This window comes from Canis lupus, chromosome 3 (genome assembly GCF_003254725.2).
Source record: "Canis lupus dingo isolate Sandy chromosome 3, ASM325472v2, whole genome shotgun sequence".
Classification (NCBI taxonomy): Eukaryota; Metazoa; Chordata; class Mammalia; order Carnivora; family Canidae; genus Canis; species Canis lupus.
In genome coordinates, this window is record NC_064245.1 from 37,629,289 (window position 1) to 37,643,604 (window position 14,316).

Genomic DNA, 14,316 nt, shown 5'->3' on the forward strand with positions numbered 1-14,316 from the left:
AACAGGCTGGAGGGGCGTCCAATCATTCAATTACCCGTCCAATACTGGCCTCGGCCCCCAGGGCGGCCCTCAAGCCACGCCCCACGCACTGCCCCCGCCTCCGTAATCTGGCAGCTCCAGGATCCTTGCCTAGCTTGGCCCCTCCTTCACCGCCACACCCACCCTTGCACTACAGTTCCCAAGCAGAACCAATATGCCTACACTCACCCCACCCCCTATCTCGGTCCACACACCCTTAATTCGTACTCACAAAGAGCAGAAAAGGCCCCGCCATTCACCCTCGACGCCCCCACCCCCACCAGCCACGCGATTCGGGGCGGCCACGGCAAGGACCAGAACCGCGGGGGCAGCCTCCGAGGTCAAGGTTGGTCTGAAATCCGCCGGCCTTGACACTTGCAGACCTCGGGACAGCTCCGTTCCAAATTCGCCAAAAGAAGGGGGTCTTTCAGCTCCAGGGTCTTAGGACTGCGGTTTTTGAGTCAGTCTTTTAGTCAGCTTCTTTACTGTTTTATAAATGTAAAATCTAAGTCATTGGTAACAAAGTAACTGTATTCGGGTTTTTAACCTGGTCCAAAGGTGGAAAAATTAAGTGTAACAAGAGTTAGCGCGAGCCCTGAGGAAAGACACATTTCTTTCAAACCAAACTAGGAGAGAAAGGTGTGCCATCCATTAAAACACAGCTCCCACGTTTGTGCTTAAAAAAAAAAAATATATATATATATATATATATATATATATATATATACGAAAAACCACCAAAAACGAGGTTCCGGGCCCGTGCGAAGGGGAGGTCTGCCCCGGGGTCGCAGGCCGGCGACGGTGCGCTGAGGCCGCCGCTCCCGCGCAGGTGCCGCCCGCGCGCCCCCGACGCCGGTGGGTGAGAGCAGGGCGGAGAAGAGGGCGGTGCGCAGGACCGGGCAGGCGAGGGGGCCAGCGCCCCGAGGCCGAGGAGCCCCCTTGGTTGGGCGCGCCCCCGCCGGCCGGATGGGCGGGGCTCCCACAAAGAGCCTCGGGCGGAGAACCCGGACCGGCCCCCGCTGGCTCTGGCTTCGACAAGTTAAACCTCAGAGCGCTGGAAAAATTACAGGAAGAGGAGAGCGAAGAATGTGCCGAGTGGCTGGAGGGAGCCCTGTCCCCGCGTGAACTTCGCCCGCCGCTCGCCCGGGCCGAGCCGGGCCGGGCCGGGCGGGCGGGCCCCTCCCCTCCCCTCCCCTCCCCTCCCCTCCCCTCCCCTCCCCTCCCCTCCCCTCCCCTCCCGAGCGCGCGCGCGCCCGCCGCCCGCGGGGGAGGGGCCGGGGCCAGGGCACCCCCGCCCGCGCGGCCCCCAGGCGCCCCCGCCGCCCGCCTCCCCAGAGCAGCACGTGCGGCCCCCACTCGGCGCGCCCACACCTGCCCGCGCCGTCCCCCAGCCCCCGCGGGGTCCACGCCCGCAGCCCGGATGACGACATCCGCCCCCGCGGCCCCGCCCGAGAGCGCCCGGGGAGGGGGCGTGCCCGGCGGGGGCGCGGTCGCCCGGCGGGCGCCGGCTCCCGGCTCCCGGCTCCCGGCTCCCGGCTCCCAGCTCCCGGAGCCGCCTCGCCCGGCGCGCGGGGCAGCCGGCAGGACCCCGTGGCGGGAGAAGGGGCGAGGCCGCGGCCACCCCGGGCCCGACCGTCCCTCGAGCCCCGCCGGCGGCCCGGGGGCGTGGCGCGGTGGCCCGGTGGCGCGGTGGCCCGGTGGCGCGGTGGCCCGGAGGCCGGCGCCGTCCCCGTCCGCGCGCTCGGGGCGCCCGGGCGGCCCTACTGACCTGTGTGAGTTCTCAGGTGCGCCTTGAGGTGCGAGGACTTGCCGTAAACTTTCTCGCAGCCCGCGTAGTGGCACTTGTGCTTTCTCTGCGGGGACTCGAGGTCGGCGCGACTTCGGCCCCGCCGGCCTCTTTGTCTGAGGCCGGGCTCGCCGCTCCCCGCGGGCCCCGGCTCCCGCTCGGGCTCCAGCCCCGCCTCGAGCTCGGCCTCGGGCTCGCTCCACGCGGGGCTGAGGGGCGCGGCCGCCGCACCGCCGCCGCCGGGGGAGGCGGGCTCGGGGGCGGGCGGCGGCGCCGGCGGCAGGCGGCAGGGGGTCCTCGCCTTCCGGGCCGCGGCGCCCTCTCTGCGCTCCGCCGGGGAGGGCGCCGGCGCCTGCTGGTTGAGGTCCGCCAGGATCCGCGCCACCACGAAGAGCGAGGCGCTGTCCTTGCCGTCGCGGCGCTCCTCGACGCGGGGCAGCGTGGCGGCGACAGCGGCGGCCGCGCCCTCGGGTCCGGACTGCGGCCCCTCCCGCGGCCCGTGCACGACCGCGCGGCTCGACATGGACACGAGGCACTCGGCGGCGAAGTGGTCCACATAGGCGGCGGCTGCCATGCTGCGGGATCCGGCCGGCGGCCCGGCGGCACTGCTGGTCGCGGCGAGTCGTCAGCGGCGCATCCGCACCCACGGCCTCGGGAGAGCGGGCGGGGGGCGGGGGGCGGGGGCGCGGCGCGCCCTCTCCGCGGGCTGGGCTGGGCGCGCAGCCGCCTCTGCCGTCACCCGCGCGGCTCCGCGTCCGCGAGGCGCCGGCCCGGCCGGGCACCGAGGAGTGAGCGCATGGGGGGCGCGGGCCAGTGGGATCCCCGCGCGGCGTCAGGGGCGGCCTGTCCTAAGGATGCCGAGCGGCGACGTTAGGGACTCCCTCGCCGAGCCGCGGCCGCAGCCTCGCCGCGCATTGTGGCAGGCGGGACAGCCGCCGTGCGCGCCGCGGCTCGGTGTGGGCGGCCCGGCCCCGGGGGTGGGCGGGGCCGGGGCCACATCTGGACCCGACGTCAGCCCCCAGCCACATCCTGGCGGCGCAGGTTACAGGCGGCGGCGGCCGCGGGGCCCGCGCGCGCGCGCGGAGGGGGCGGGAACCCCAGAGCGCGCGTCGTCGGGAGCGAGCGGCCGCGCGCCCACGCCCGGGGAGGGGGCGTGGCCTAGGGCAGCACGGGCGGACGCCATTGGCTCGTCGGTGGGCGGCCGGACCAACCCGAGCGGCGAGAGGGGCCGACCCGCCCCGGGGCCTGCGCGCGCCAATGGGCGTGCCCTCGTGGCCCGCGGGAGGAGGAGCGGAAATTTGAGCCGGGAGCCGGGCACGCGGACGCAGGACGTCCGAGGGCGGCGGGCCGGGGCGTGGCTGCGCAGGGACCGCTCTCACCCTGCCGCCCACCCCTCCTCCCAACGGCGGGGAGACCGCGGGACGTTTTCCTGCCGGGCTGCCATACGGTGACATCCTCGAGCCCGGGAGTGGAAGCGAGCGCTCGGGAGGGCGCCCCTTTGTCCCTCCATCCCCGCCTGTGAGGGGCGCCAGGGACGGGCGCGCCTCGGCGGGGCTCGCCTCCCCTTCTCTCTTTCCTACCACCGCGACGTGGGCGCGGCGAGGAGGCGTGTCCGCTCCGCTGGGCGCGGGGCTGCCGGCCTGGCCCGGGGGCGGAACCACGCCTCGTGTCCCCCCCCGCCGCCGCAGGGTTTCTAGGTGGCCGCGCCTCGAGACGCGGGCGCTCGCCCTCTCCTTGCTCTTCCTCTGCTGAGCTCCCGGCCTCGGGGCGGCCCGGCTGGGAGCGAGGTCACGGCTGGGGCGGGGCCGCTCCCGCAGGAAGGACTGACAGCGTCCCCGTCTGGTCCCGGGCGGCCGGGGACCCGGAGGGGATCGCGCTGGTGGGGAGCCGGGCTCCGGCGGAGCCTGACGACCGGCCCCGGGCTGGTGGATAACCTGGCAACGTGGGTGACGTGCCCACCGCCTCTCGTGCTTGCAGGAGTGAACTACGTGCCGGTGCAGCCGGCGCCGCTGTTCAGGGAACGCGGGGCCCCTTCCTTCTCGCCCCAGGCCTGCTGCCAATTCCTCTCGGCTGCCTCCTCCCGCCGCGGTGGGAAGGCTTCAAACGCCACCAGCTGCGAGGCCCCCGCCCACCGCGCCCCACCCACCCGCCGTCTGGGCCTCGCGGAGCGAATACCCCGGGCCGTCCAGTCCGCGTCCTCATGGCCCTGGCCCTTCCACTGGCCCCGACCGCCACCGGCGCCCCCGCCTTCACCCCCTCGGCCCCACCATCCTTCTACAGGCCTAGCCCTCGTGGGAGGAACCAGTGTACAGCTTCCCACTGCCTCGGGATGGGCGCAGCAAGCTCCTTTCCGGACCCTCGCCGGCAGCCCCAGGACTGGAAGGCAGCGCCTGGGACTGCAGCCCCTGGGCGGTTTGCCTTCGTGGACGGATCGCACGTGTCAGCCGACGGACCGCGCGGGGAACCTGCTGGGTGGCAGCAGCCGAGACGCTCGAGACGCTGGAACCGCGTGGACCTGGGTGGGGTGGAGGGTAGGCAGCGTTATCCTGCGCGCAAAATTAGGAGCCGCCATTTCCCACCGAATTAATTTGAGGCCTGGTGAGAAAAAAAAACGTTTTTCCAGGTAACGAAGAAGGAACTGAGAGAGGTGTTCTCTGTGGCGTGTCACGGTGAAGAGCGAGCGCCCTCGGTGTTGGTAACTGACACCCTACGCTTACCTCTCCCTGATCAAGCCGGTGCCCTCTGGGAAGTCCGCAGGAGTGCTTCCCTGGGGTGGGCTCCGTAAGGGCCATCTGGGTCAGATCCCTCCAGGAGGGTCTCCTGACAGGAAGGAGTCGTTCTGCCCGGCAGATTGTGTTGATGACGTTTAAGAGGTTTGTGTCCTGACCAAATAATGATTCAGAGTGTTCCCGTAGTCCTGCCACATGCCACAGTCACTTGGTTAAAGTTGGAGCTGGCCCTTCCCGGACTTACCGGCATCCATCCCCTGCCTGTTCCTCTCCTGCTGCAGTACCCCAGCCTGCACACGCACACTGGCCGTCCTCCCACAAGCATGCACTATTCTAGGCACTGGGCCACAGCCATGGGCAAGACACCTGCCCTGGGTGAGGGCAGGCTGGCCTGGGTCGAGGTCCTCTGCACTGCCACGCACCCCACCCCATCCACAGCCCAAAGCTGTCCTTAGGCCTCTCTGGGGGTGCTGAGTGCAGTCTCCCTAAGGGTTTCAGCTGTGCCCTGTGGCATTCTGGATGCAAAACTCAGTTCCCTGGTTGGTTTCTCAAGCGTTTGATGATCGTTCACTGAAAGCCTCAGACCCTGCAGCCTTTACCACGTAGAAGTATGTTCCAGTATCCAGAGATGCATTTCTCCTCCCCAGAGCTGTGAGTAGTCCGCGTTTTTCTTTTTATGTGGTATTCTGGCAGAGGTAGCTTATGTATAAACGAGGGTGGGTGGGGATCAAGTGTCAGATGGAAGGAACAGAATATACAAAAACAGAGTAGGGAAGATCAGATGAGAACAAGTAGATGGAGATGTGTCTGGGTAGTAAGAGGTTCAAGACTGAAAAGGTAGCTAGGGTTTCTGGTAAAGGTGGTGAACTTCTGGAGCCTCCTGAAACTTCTGGAGCCTAAAGAAAGTAAAAGGAAGCATCTTGGGTTGGGAGATACCAGGCACAATTGACCATAATTGTGGTCATAATAAATGACCATAATAATTCCTGTTATTGCCATAACAGGAACAGGGGGATTAAATGAACTTAAAGATATTGGATACTGAGACCAGCCCCTGCACCCCTCTTGGCATTTCAGATCGCAGGGGCCAGGAGACAAAGGGTGTTTTCTGGAGCATCAGACCGGGCCAAGGAAAATACCTCAACTTTCTGGCATCTGTGGTTACCCAGCTAAGTCGGATCACCCCAAGGAGAGGCCACTGATAATGAGCCCCACACATGTGTACAGAGCTTCTAATCAGTCTTTCACAGGAAGCCACAGCTGACCTAGCATCTCAGGAAACCAGGGGGGGCGGGGGCATGAAATCTAGAGCCCCAATGGCTTTTTAAAAAGCAACTTGGAAGAAACAGAGACTATATAGAGAGAAGTATATGTCAACATAAACTACTAATAATGTCATCAGAGAAATTAAGATACTGCCACCCATGAAGGCAGGACACCTATAAAGAAACATTCAGAGAACAAACAAAATTTAACATAAGATAGCAGAAAGGATTCAGGAAGGGGGAACAAGATAAAGTTGAGGAAATCCCTATGAAAGTAGAACAAGGGGTGCCTGAGTGGCTCAGTCAGTTGAGCACCTGGCTCCTGATTTCAGCTGAGGTCGTGATCTTGGTCCATGCTCAGGACGGAGTCTTTTTGTCCCTTTCTCTCTACCCGTCCCCTGTTGGTATTCTTTTTCTCTCTCTAAAATAGATAAAATCTCAAAAAAAAAAAAAAAAAAAAAAAAACAAAAAACAAAAAACAAAGAAAGTAGAACAAAAAAGAATGCCAGAAATGGGAAATAGAGAAAAAATTAGAGGAGCATCCAGGAAGTCCATTGATGAAATAACAGGAACCCGGAATGAATGATCAGAGAAAACACAGGGGGTGGGTGGAGTCATCAATGAATTAATCCAAGAAAAGTCTCCACTACTGAAGAATGTGTGTTGAAAGGGCCCTCAGGGAGCCCAGCTCATTGGAAAAAAATAGTCCTATCCTCAAGGAGATTGCTGTTGAAGTTCAAAATAATGGAGACAAGAAGCGTCCTGACAATAGAAGCAGGTCACATAGAGATTGTCAGGAGTCAGAATGGTTGTGGGCTTCTCCACAGCAACAAGTAGACCAGGCAAGGGGCAAAGCCTTGGGAAATCTAAAGTAAAATTACTTTCCCGTGTTTACCCAGACAGTACAAACCAAATATTTTTAGATGCAGGAGGTCTCACAAAATTTGCCTTCCAAAATAAATAAATAAATAAATAAAAAATGCCTTCCATACATCCTTTCTCGTAGTAGGAAGCTACCAGAGATAATGCTTCCAAAATGAAGAATTCAGTCAACAAAGAGGGAGGCATGTGGTCCAGGAAGTCTTCCACACAGGAAGGAGAGAAGCACAGAGGGCGAACAGACCAAGCTGGGGTAAGTCAGACGCCCTGGGGACACCTCTCCACCAGGTGAAAAGGTAGAATCCCTGTATCACTCAGGAGAGGCTGGGGCATGCTGCAGTACAAACAACTTGCAAATCTCAGAGGTTTATTTCTGGCCATGCTACGAGTCCATAGTGAGGCACCCAGGGACAGGGAGGTTGATGGGGCAGCCACTGTCTAGAACATGCTGGTCATCATGGCAGAGGGACAGTGAGAGCACTGACCCAGAGGTGTCACTCACATAAAATCTACCTTCCCCCTCGCCAAGTGGGCCTGACCCACTTTCAGGAGCCTTTTAAATCTGGACCTAGAGGCCAGGGACATGGAAATCTGAGCCTGAAGGGTGGCAGGGATTTGAGGTGAGGGGGATTCTGCAGTGTCCAGTTTCAGGTCCAGGACCTCTGGAGGAGGCTCAGTGGTCCTTGCATGTGTGTGGTTCATGTGTGGCTGGCTCATACAGTTCTTTTTAGTCTAGAAACCTATGACCTAAAGATAAATTGTCTGTTCCGCACTCCCGCGTAGCACTCCTAGCCCCAATACACAATCCAAATGCACAGGGGGTAGAAAGGGACAGAAAAACACAACAAACACTCTGATTCAGAAAGTGGAGGAGTGGAAGAGTCCCTGTAAACAGTGTCTATAGCAAACCTAAAATTGTGCCAGACAGGTATTTTCCCCCACCCAGAAGTGAGGATATTCCTGGAGTCATTTGAGTCCATGCAATCGAGGAAGGCCTGGCCAGTGCATTTTTCTTTGGACTCTCACTTCACCCTAAGGGGTTCTTCACCTTCATCTTCCCTGTCTCCTTCTCCTCCTCATTTGTGCTCTCTCTCTCTCTCTTTCTCTCAAATAAAATCTTAAAACACACACACACAGGGGCACCTGGGTGGCTCAGTGGTTGAGCATCTGCCTTGGGCTCAAGGTGTGATCCTGGGGTTCCAGGTCAAGTCCCACATCAGGCTCTCCATGGGGAGCCTGCTTCTCCCTCTGCCTATATCTGCCTCTCTTTATGTGTCTCTCATGAATAAATAAAATCTTAAAAAAAAAAGAACATTGATATAAACACAGGCAAGACAATAAATACAGTCCATGCCTCTCATTTAAAACCAGGACAGATATGAGAGGCATTTTAAATGTGATTCCTAAAAAAAAATAAAATAAAAAATAAATAATAAATAAAAATAAATAAATAAATAAATAAATAAATAAGATTCCTTAAGATACATAGGCTCTAGAGCAAACAGTAAGTTTCAACCATTTCCAACCATATAAGAACACAATGAAATGCACATTTCGATGTTCACTGCTACATGACCCTTTGGTGAAAATATCATAACCAAGGAAGAATTATAAAATATTCTGCAATGACAGTAAAACAGTAGCTATAGTGTATTTATACAGCATTAGATATATACTTAAAGGGTTTTTAATGCCTTCAAACTTGAGAACACCAAACATACAGAGGGACAATATCAACTCACAAAGTCACAGGTCTGCAAATGTCAGTTCACTAACTTGTGCATATTTTAATTTGTATTTCTTCCTTCTGTGTCCTCCTTATCTGTGGTGTATCTCATGACTCTTCTGGACAATCCTTTTGGTAGCTTTCCTCTGCTATTTAGACACCCTGGGTCAACACTTGGATACATTTAGTGGCCTGACTGCTAGGGCTTTGCCACTGATGGTATACCGTTCTGACCCACATCAAAAGGCTGAAACTCATTGATTTTTTTTTTAAGATAAAGTATTCTCATTTTAAATATTACTAACTGATTAAATTAAAATATAATTGACTTCTTACCTAATCTGTTTGATTCTGGTCAGCTACATTGTCAATAGCCACTTTCTGGTGCATTTTGGTAAATGCTATTCTCTCTAAACTTAATTGCAAGTTCTTTGAGCCTCTTGATCTTTGATGGTATAGTAATATCCTTAAGTCTCTTTTCTCTGATTCTTCCAAGTTCTCCCAGGTCCTCCCAGGTGATGATTTCCCAAACATTCTACCCCTGGACACATGATGGCCATCCTTCTAGCCTCCACTGTCAGGTTTCTCACTGCCTACTCATTAAAACTTAAGCGAATGCCACAAATCTTATTTTCTTTGCAGCAACACCCCACACGTGGTTACTATTCTCTCAGTCCAGAGCAGCTAAGTTATGGTATAGTAACAAATGATTCCAAAAACTCTGTGGCTTCAAATAACAAACGTTTAATTCTCAGCACATCAAGAGTTATCTGGGGGACTGCTCTGGGTTATGATCAGTCTCACCCCAGCATCCAGATCAATGGGACAACCATGCCCTGGAATACTGACAGTTTGTGTTAATAATGGTCACAAGGACTGCTGGCCCACAGGGAGCCAGGTGCAGACCCAAGATGTCCCCAGAAGACAAGGAGCTGAGAGCTATTCAGTGAAGCATTAACAGTTGCCACAAACCTGTGACTTCCACAAAATGTGACTTCTGAGGATACTAAGAAAACTGGCAAAGAGTTTGGGGGTTGAATTAATGGTAAGTACATAGAAACAAAAAAGAAAGCAATCAAGAGCTCCAAAGAAAACAAAAGGAGTCCATTGTAGTTGACCACTTGGCTCAGTTACAGAGGGTATTTTCATGAGATTTAAAAACATGGAGCATTGCTCTAATGAACTGTTCTATGTCACTTTAATGGCCCTTTTTTTTTTTTTTTTTTTTTTTTTTTTTTTTTTTTACACACAGAGGCAGAGACAATAGACAGAGGGAGAAGCAAGCAGCCCAGTGCGGGACTTGATCCCGGATCACTCCCTGAGCCAAAGGCAGACACTCAGCCACTGAGCCACCCGGGTGTCCCTCTAATGGAGATTTTTGAGGAGTACACACGGGCAGAGGAGGCAAGAGGAAAGGAAACTAAGTCCACAACTACATATGGGGCGATAACTGACAGCACCCCAAACTGAAAGCCCAAGAGGTAGCAATATGATCATGCTGTGACAGACAAAGTTCTAAGATGGCCCCAACATTCTAGTCCCCAGTCTACATATACTTCTCCCCATAATCAAATGCTAATGCAGGTATTTCTGTAAAGGCATTTTACAGATACGATTAAAGCCCAAATCAGTTGACCTCAAGACGGGGAGGTTATCTAGTAGGCCTGACCCAATTACATGAGCCGATTTATCTGGGTCTAGGGGTCAGAGATGGGAGATCAAAGAGATTGGAAGCACGGGATTCAAATTGGGATTTGAGGTGGGAGAAGTTTTACATTGCTGGCTTTGAAGATGGAGGAGAGACTACATGGCCGGAAACATGGGTGTCTCAGAATGGCCTCCAGATGACGGCCAATTGAAACTGGGACCTCAGCCTTATGACTGCAGAGAACAAACTTCAACCACAGTCATTGGGTTGGAAGAGGGCCCTGGGCTCTAGTACAGAACATGACCTGGGTGGTACTTTGATTTTGGCCTCATTAGAAGCTGAGCGGAAAACCCAGCTGCCCCATTCCTGGACTTCTGACCTACAGAACTGCCAGATCATAAATGGATGATTCAAGCTGCTAAACCTGTGGTAATCTGCTACACAATAGAAAATTTATGCATGCCCTGTTTGAGTTACAGAAATTGGGGAAAGAGGCAAGAGGGATTATTTCTGGGGAAGGGGAAGAAAGGGAAGTTGAGGGGTTACTGTTTCATAACAAACCTTGAGCCTATAAGGTATCTGCATATATAACTTTAAGGAATAATCCCAATTAAAAGATGTGTTAGACTACGAGCACTCAGCTACCAGTTGCTGTAGACTGAATGCTTGTGTCTCTCCGCACCAAATTCATAGGTTGAAACCTAACCCCTCAGGTGAAGGTATTAAGGGTTGGGGCTTTGGGGAGGTGATTGGGTTATGAGGGTGGAGGCCCCCTCCCCATAAATGGGCCTAGTACCCTCATAGAAGAGACCCCAGAGAGCTCCTTTGCCCCTTCTGTGTTGTGAAGACCCAGTGCTATGTGAGCTTCGTATCTATGAACCAGGAAGTGGGTTATCACAAGACACAAAATCCTTGGCACTTTGATCTGGGACTTCCAGCCTCCAAAACTTTGAGAAATAAATGTCTGTTGTTATAAACCACCGAGTCTATGGTATTCTGTTACAGCAGCCCAGATGGACTAAAACACCCATAAAATCTATCCCCAATTTCTACAGCAGTGACTGACCACAGTCCTCACACTCCTGCACAGTTACATGTGACCCCGTGACCAAGTTCTGAGTGAGGGAATAGAAGTGGAGGGGCAGTGAGCTGCTTCTGCACTGGGGCCTTTAAGAGGATGGGTTCTGTCCTGCATGTTCTCTTTCCCCTTCTGCCAACTGGGTGATTATGACAACAAAGCCCTTGGGGATGATGGAGCCACCAAAGAGAAGAGATTGGGACCTAGAAACCTGACCAGCAGTGCTCTCCTGAATGGTGACTGAATTTGAGCCACAGTTTGGGGCCTACCTATTACTGGGGCTGAGCTTGCCCTAACTAATATAAAAGTGGAAGTGAGAGGAGGGAAGTGAAACAAAAACAAGAAAACAAGGTATAGGAAGAAGGGGTTTGATGCCAGGCAAAGCGAGGGCTGTGCTTTGTTCTGCAGTGTTATTCTCTAGGATTGGTTTCTTGGTGGTAGCCAGGCTGTGGGTTGCCAAGTCTGGGCATCCATCATCTTCCCTACTTCTTCCCAGGGCAGCCACTGCCTCTAAGTCCTGCATCTACTCACAAGCCATGGCCCAGAGTTGGGCTGAGGGTGGCTGGGATTTATCCAGGATCCCCTCGTGATTTCCTGATGCTAAGGCCCTCCACCCATAGAAAGCAAGCAGTATCCTCTTCATGCAGCCCAGGGGTCACTCGTAGACTCCCACCTGCTCCTATCGCCTGACTTAGCCACAGTATCATAAAGAATTCTTGCTCCAGAGAGACTTTCACCCTGAGCCATTGCAGTACTCAAGTTTGACCATTTCAGAATCGGATGGTTGGATGGATGAGAAACTTCTGACCCAAACCTCATCATAGTCGTTGATGGCTTGTTTCATGAAAAGGAGAACAAGCCATTCTCTGTTGTATGACATGGGGGTGGGGTAGAAAGCTGTTTTCATGTCCCATCTCCCAGTGGTCCTTGAGTACAAAATAATTCATCAGGTCCTAAATGATGAAAGCTGGCTTCACATCTGGTGCATGCTTACACAGCAGAAGATTAAAACCAGAAATGCTTCTGAGACCAGCCATCGAAAGACCGAAGAGATATTTAGTGTCTGCAACAAATGTAGGAGGAAAGCATGTTAAAATGATGGATGGTCCCTTCCAGGCTTGCTGGAACAGATGGCTCCCACTCGTAAACGTGGCAACCGACATGGGATTCCACTTTCCTTCCTGATAATCTGGGAGGATCTCTGTTGCCATGATAATTGCCTATTCTGTATGTCACCTCCCAGTCTTGCCCCTTGGTCGTCTACTGTTCATAATCTGTGATCCTCTCCCTGGGTGGGTGTTCAGGGTCAAATGCTTCATTTCATCCTTTGGACATGAGTCTGATGTTTCTTCCAAGCCCCGGCCAGTAACAAGAAGCCCCAAACTTTGGGAACACTTCAGAACTCCCCTGACACGTTGACACACATGGAAATGCTACAAGGAAGGTGTCATTCCTTCCTATTTCACAGGGGAGAAAACTGAGCCTCTGTCAGCTTGAGAGACATCCTCCAGGACATGTGTAGCAAGATGCACAGCCTAGAGTGTCAGCACAAGTTGGTGCTCCCAGCCTATGGGAAGCTAGCTAATTAATGTGGGGATTTATCAAATCAATTAAATTAGAGCAGGGCTGGTCCATTCTAGGCTCTCATGGAAATCCTGTCTAATGAGTATTCTCGTTAATGGGATTGGGAGGATTTGCAATAGACAATATAGGATAAGGCTTTCTTTAATTCTTGGCTGTCTGCATGTAGGACTTAGTGAAGAACAGAAGGGTGGTAAGGTTTAGCTGACAGTATACAAAATGAAGCAGTATTCTTTTATGCTAGTACTCTAGATGATATTGCTTAGGCATCATAAAATCACAGAAAAGGGGGCTGGAGACAATCTGCTGAGTCATGCCCACCTGATTCACAGGTGAGCTTTTGGGACACATGGGTCCCCTTCTGAGGGGACAGGGAATATCCATCCATCATCCACACCTGCCATATGTTCTACTGGTTTTTTTCTAGGCTTTGGGTTTCCTAGGTAGGATAGTATATCAAGAAGGTCGGTAGCTTTTATACCTGGTTTTAGAGTTAAATTAGTTGATTTTAAATGTCTTCCAACTGTAGCATGAGTTGGTTCTTTCTGTGTGAGCCTCTTTGAGCTTCCTAATTTGGTATTTGGTATGTAACTTCTTTCAGGTAAAACAGCTAGCTGTGCAACTTGGGCTATTGCTCTTTCAGGAAGAAAGAAATGTTTCTCCCCGCTCTTACCCCAGCGCCCCCTCGCCCCGCAGAAAAGGAAAGGAGAAGTTGAAGATGAATTTGTTTTAATCTCATTAAGGTAACTTGAGAGCAGCCAAGAGGCTGCCATCTCTGACCAGAAATCACTTCCTGGAAATCCAGAAATAGTTTCCACTGGGATCTGCTGCCTAAGCCCTTTTGAGGAGTGTGCCTTGGGTTTGGTGGGTGACCATGAGGTAGGCCCCTTGAAGGCTCCCTTCCAAGCAGAGGAAGATGGCCTTGAACAGTAGTCTACTTTACTTCCTCTCTATGCCCAGTACTCAGGTGTACAGCCCTTCAGGAAACAGGTGCCCAGGGGATGGAGGGGTTCCTCATCCACATTCTAGTTGTTGCCTTGAAGTCCCCCCTTAATGACCTTTATCTGCCTCAATGCCATTGGGAGGCAGTAACTGTGGGACTGAGAAATCTGGGCTCTAGCGCTGCAGTCCATACTCCCAGGCTGGCCAAGTGGGAGAGGCAGCCCATTTGCAGACACATTCCAGAGATGCACACACACTTCTACCCACAGCACCTGTACTGCATGCTGGTGACGCAAAGGTCCACGTGGTGCAGGAGCTGCCTCTGCTCTTGCAGAGGCCTACAGTGCCAGCCAGGAGGGACCAGGGATGCCCTGAGCCTCCAGGACAGAGCCAAGCTAAAGGCAGCTGACACTTGAAAGCAGAAATTGTTGCAGTATTGCAAAGCTGTTTAAATATTGTTGCAACAAGAGTGTAGTTGTGGTTTTTTTTTTTTTAATGGCCTCAAAGTTTTTGACACCCCTCTCATTGGATCTGGCCAGCTCTTGACTACTTTAATGCATAGAATAGGGTGGAAGGGAAGCTTTGTGTCTTCTGATGCCAGATATAAAAGCCAGTCAGAAAAAAAAAAAAAAAAAAAAAAGCCAGTCAGCTTCTACCTTGGCTC

At 54.0% G+C, this 14,316-nt stretch overlaps 2 protein-coding genes across 2 annotated transcripts in view; one reads left to right on the forward strand and one right to left on the reverse strand.

The window, feature by feature from the left end:
* The window catches only part of KLF13 (KLF transcription factor 13), a 50,260-nt gene extending 47,776 nt beyond the window's left edge, over window positions 1-2,484 (reverse strand). The window contains exon 1 of the mRNA XM_025437090.3: window positions 1,787-2,484. Coding sequence (XP_025292875.1) covers window positions 1,787-2,378 — 592 coding nt within the window. The 5' untranslated portion in view covers window positions 2,379-2,484. The remainder of the gene's footprint in view (window positions 1-1,786) is intronic.
* On the forward strand, window positions 2,377-11,028 carry LOC118354167 (collagen alpha-1(I) chain-like). The gene is made up of 4 exons (XM_049107631.1): window positions 2,377-3,135; window positions 3,502-4,335; window positions 4,428-9,448; window positions 9,656-11,028. Exons 1-3 carry the CDS (start codon window positions 2,377-2,379, stop codon window positions 4,587-4,589), a joined length of 1,755 nt encoding a protein of 584 aa, XP_048963588.1. The 3' UTR covers window positions 4,590-9,448; window positions 9,656-11,028.
* The last annotated feature ends 3,288 nt before the right edge of the window (window positions 11,029-14,316 follow it).

What these genes read in the sequence shown, in the direction of transcription:
- LOC118354167 (XM_049107631.1), top strand. Translation starts at nt 2,377, where the DNA reads ATGCTGCGGGATCCGGCCGGCGGCCCGGCGGCACTGCTGGTCGCGGCG. An exon ending in CGGGCACGCGGACGCAGGAC is followed by an intron (nt 3,136 to 3,501) that starts GTCCGAGGGCGG and finishes CAGGGTTTCTAG; the next exon opens with GTGGCCGCGCCTCGAGACGC. An exon ending in GGACCTGGGTGGGGTGGAGG is followed by an intron (nt 4,336 to 4,427) that starts GTAGGCAGCGTT and finishes ACGTTTTTCCAG; the next exon opens with GTAACGAAGAAGGAACTGAG.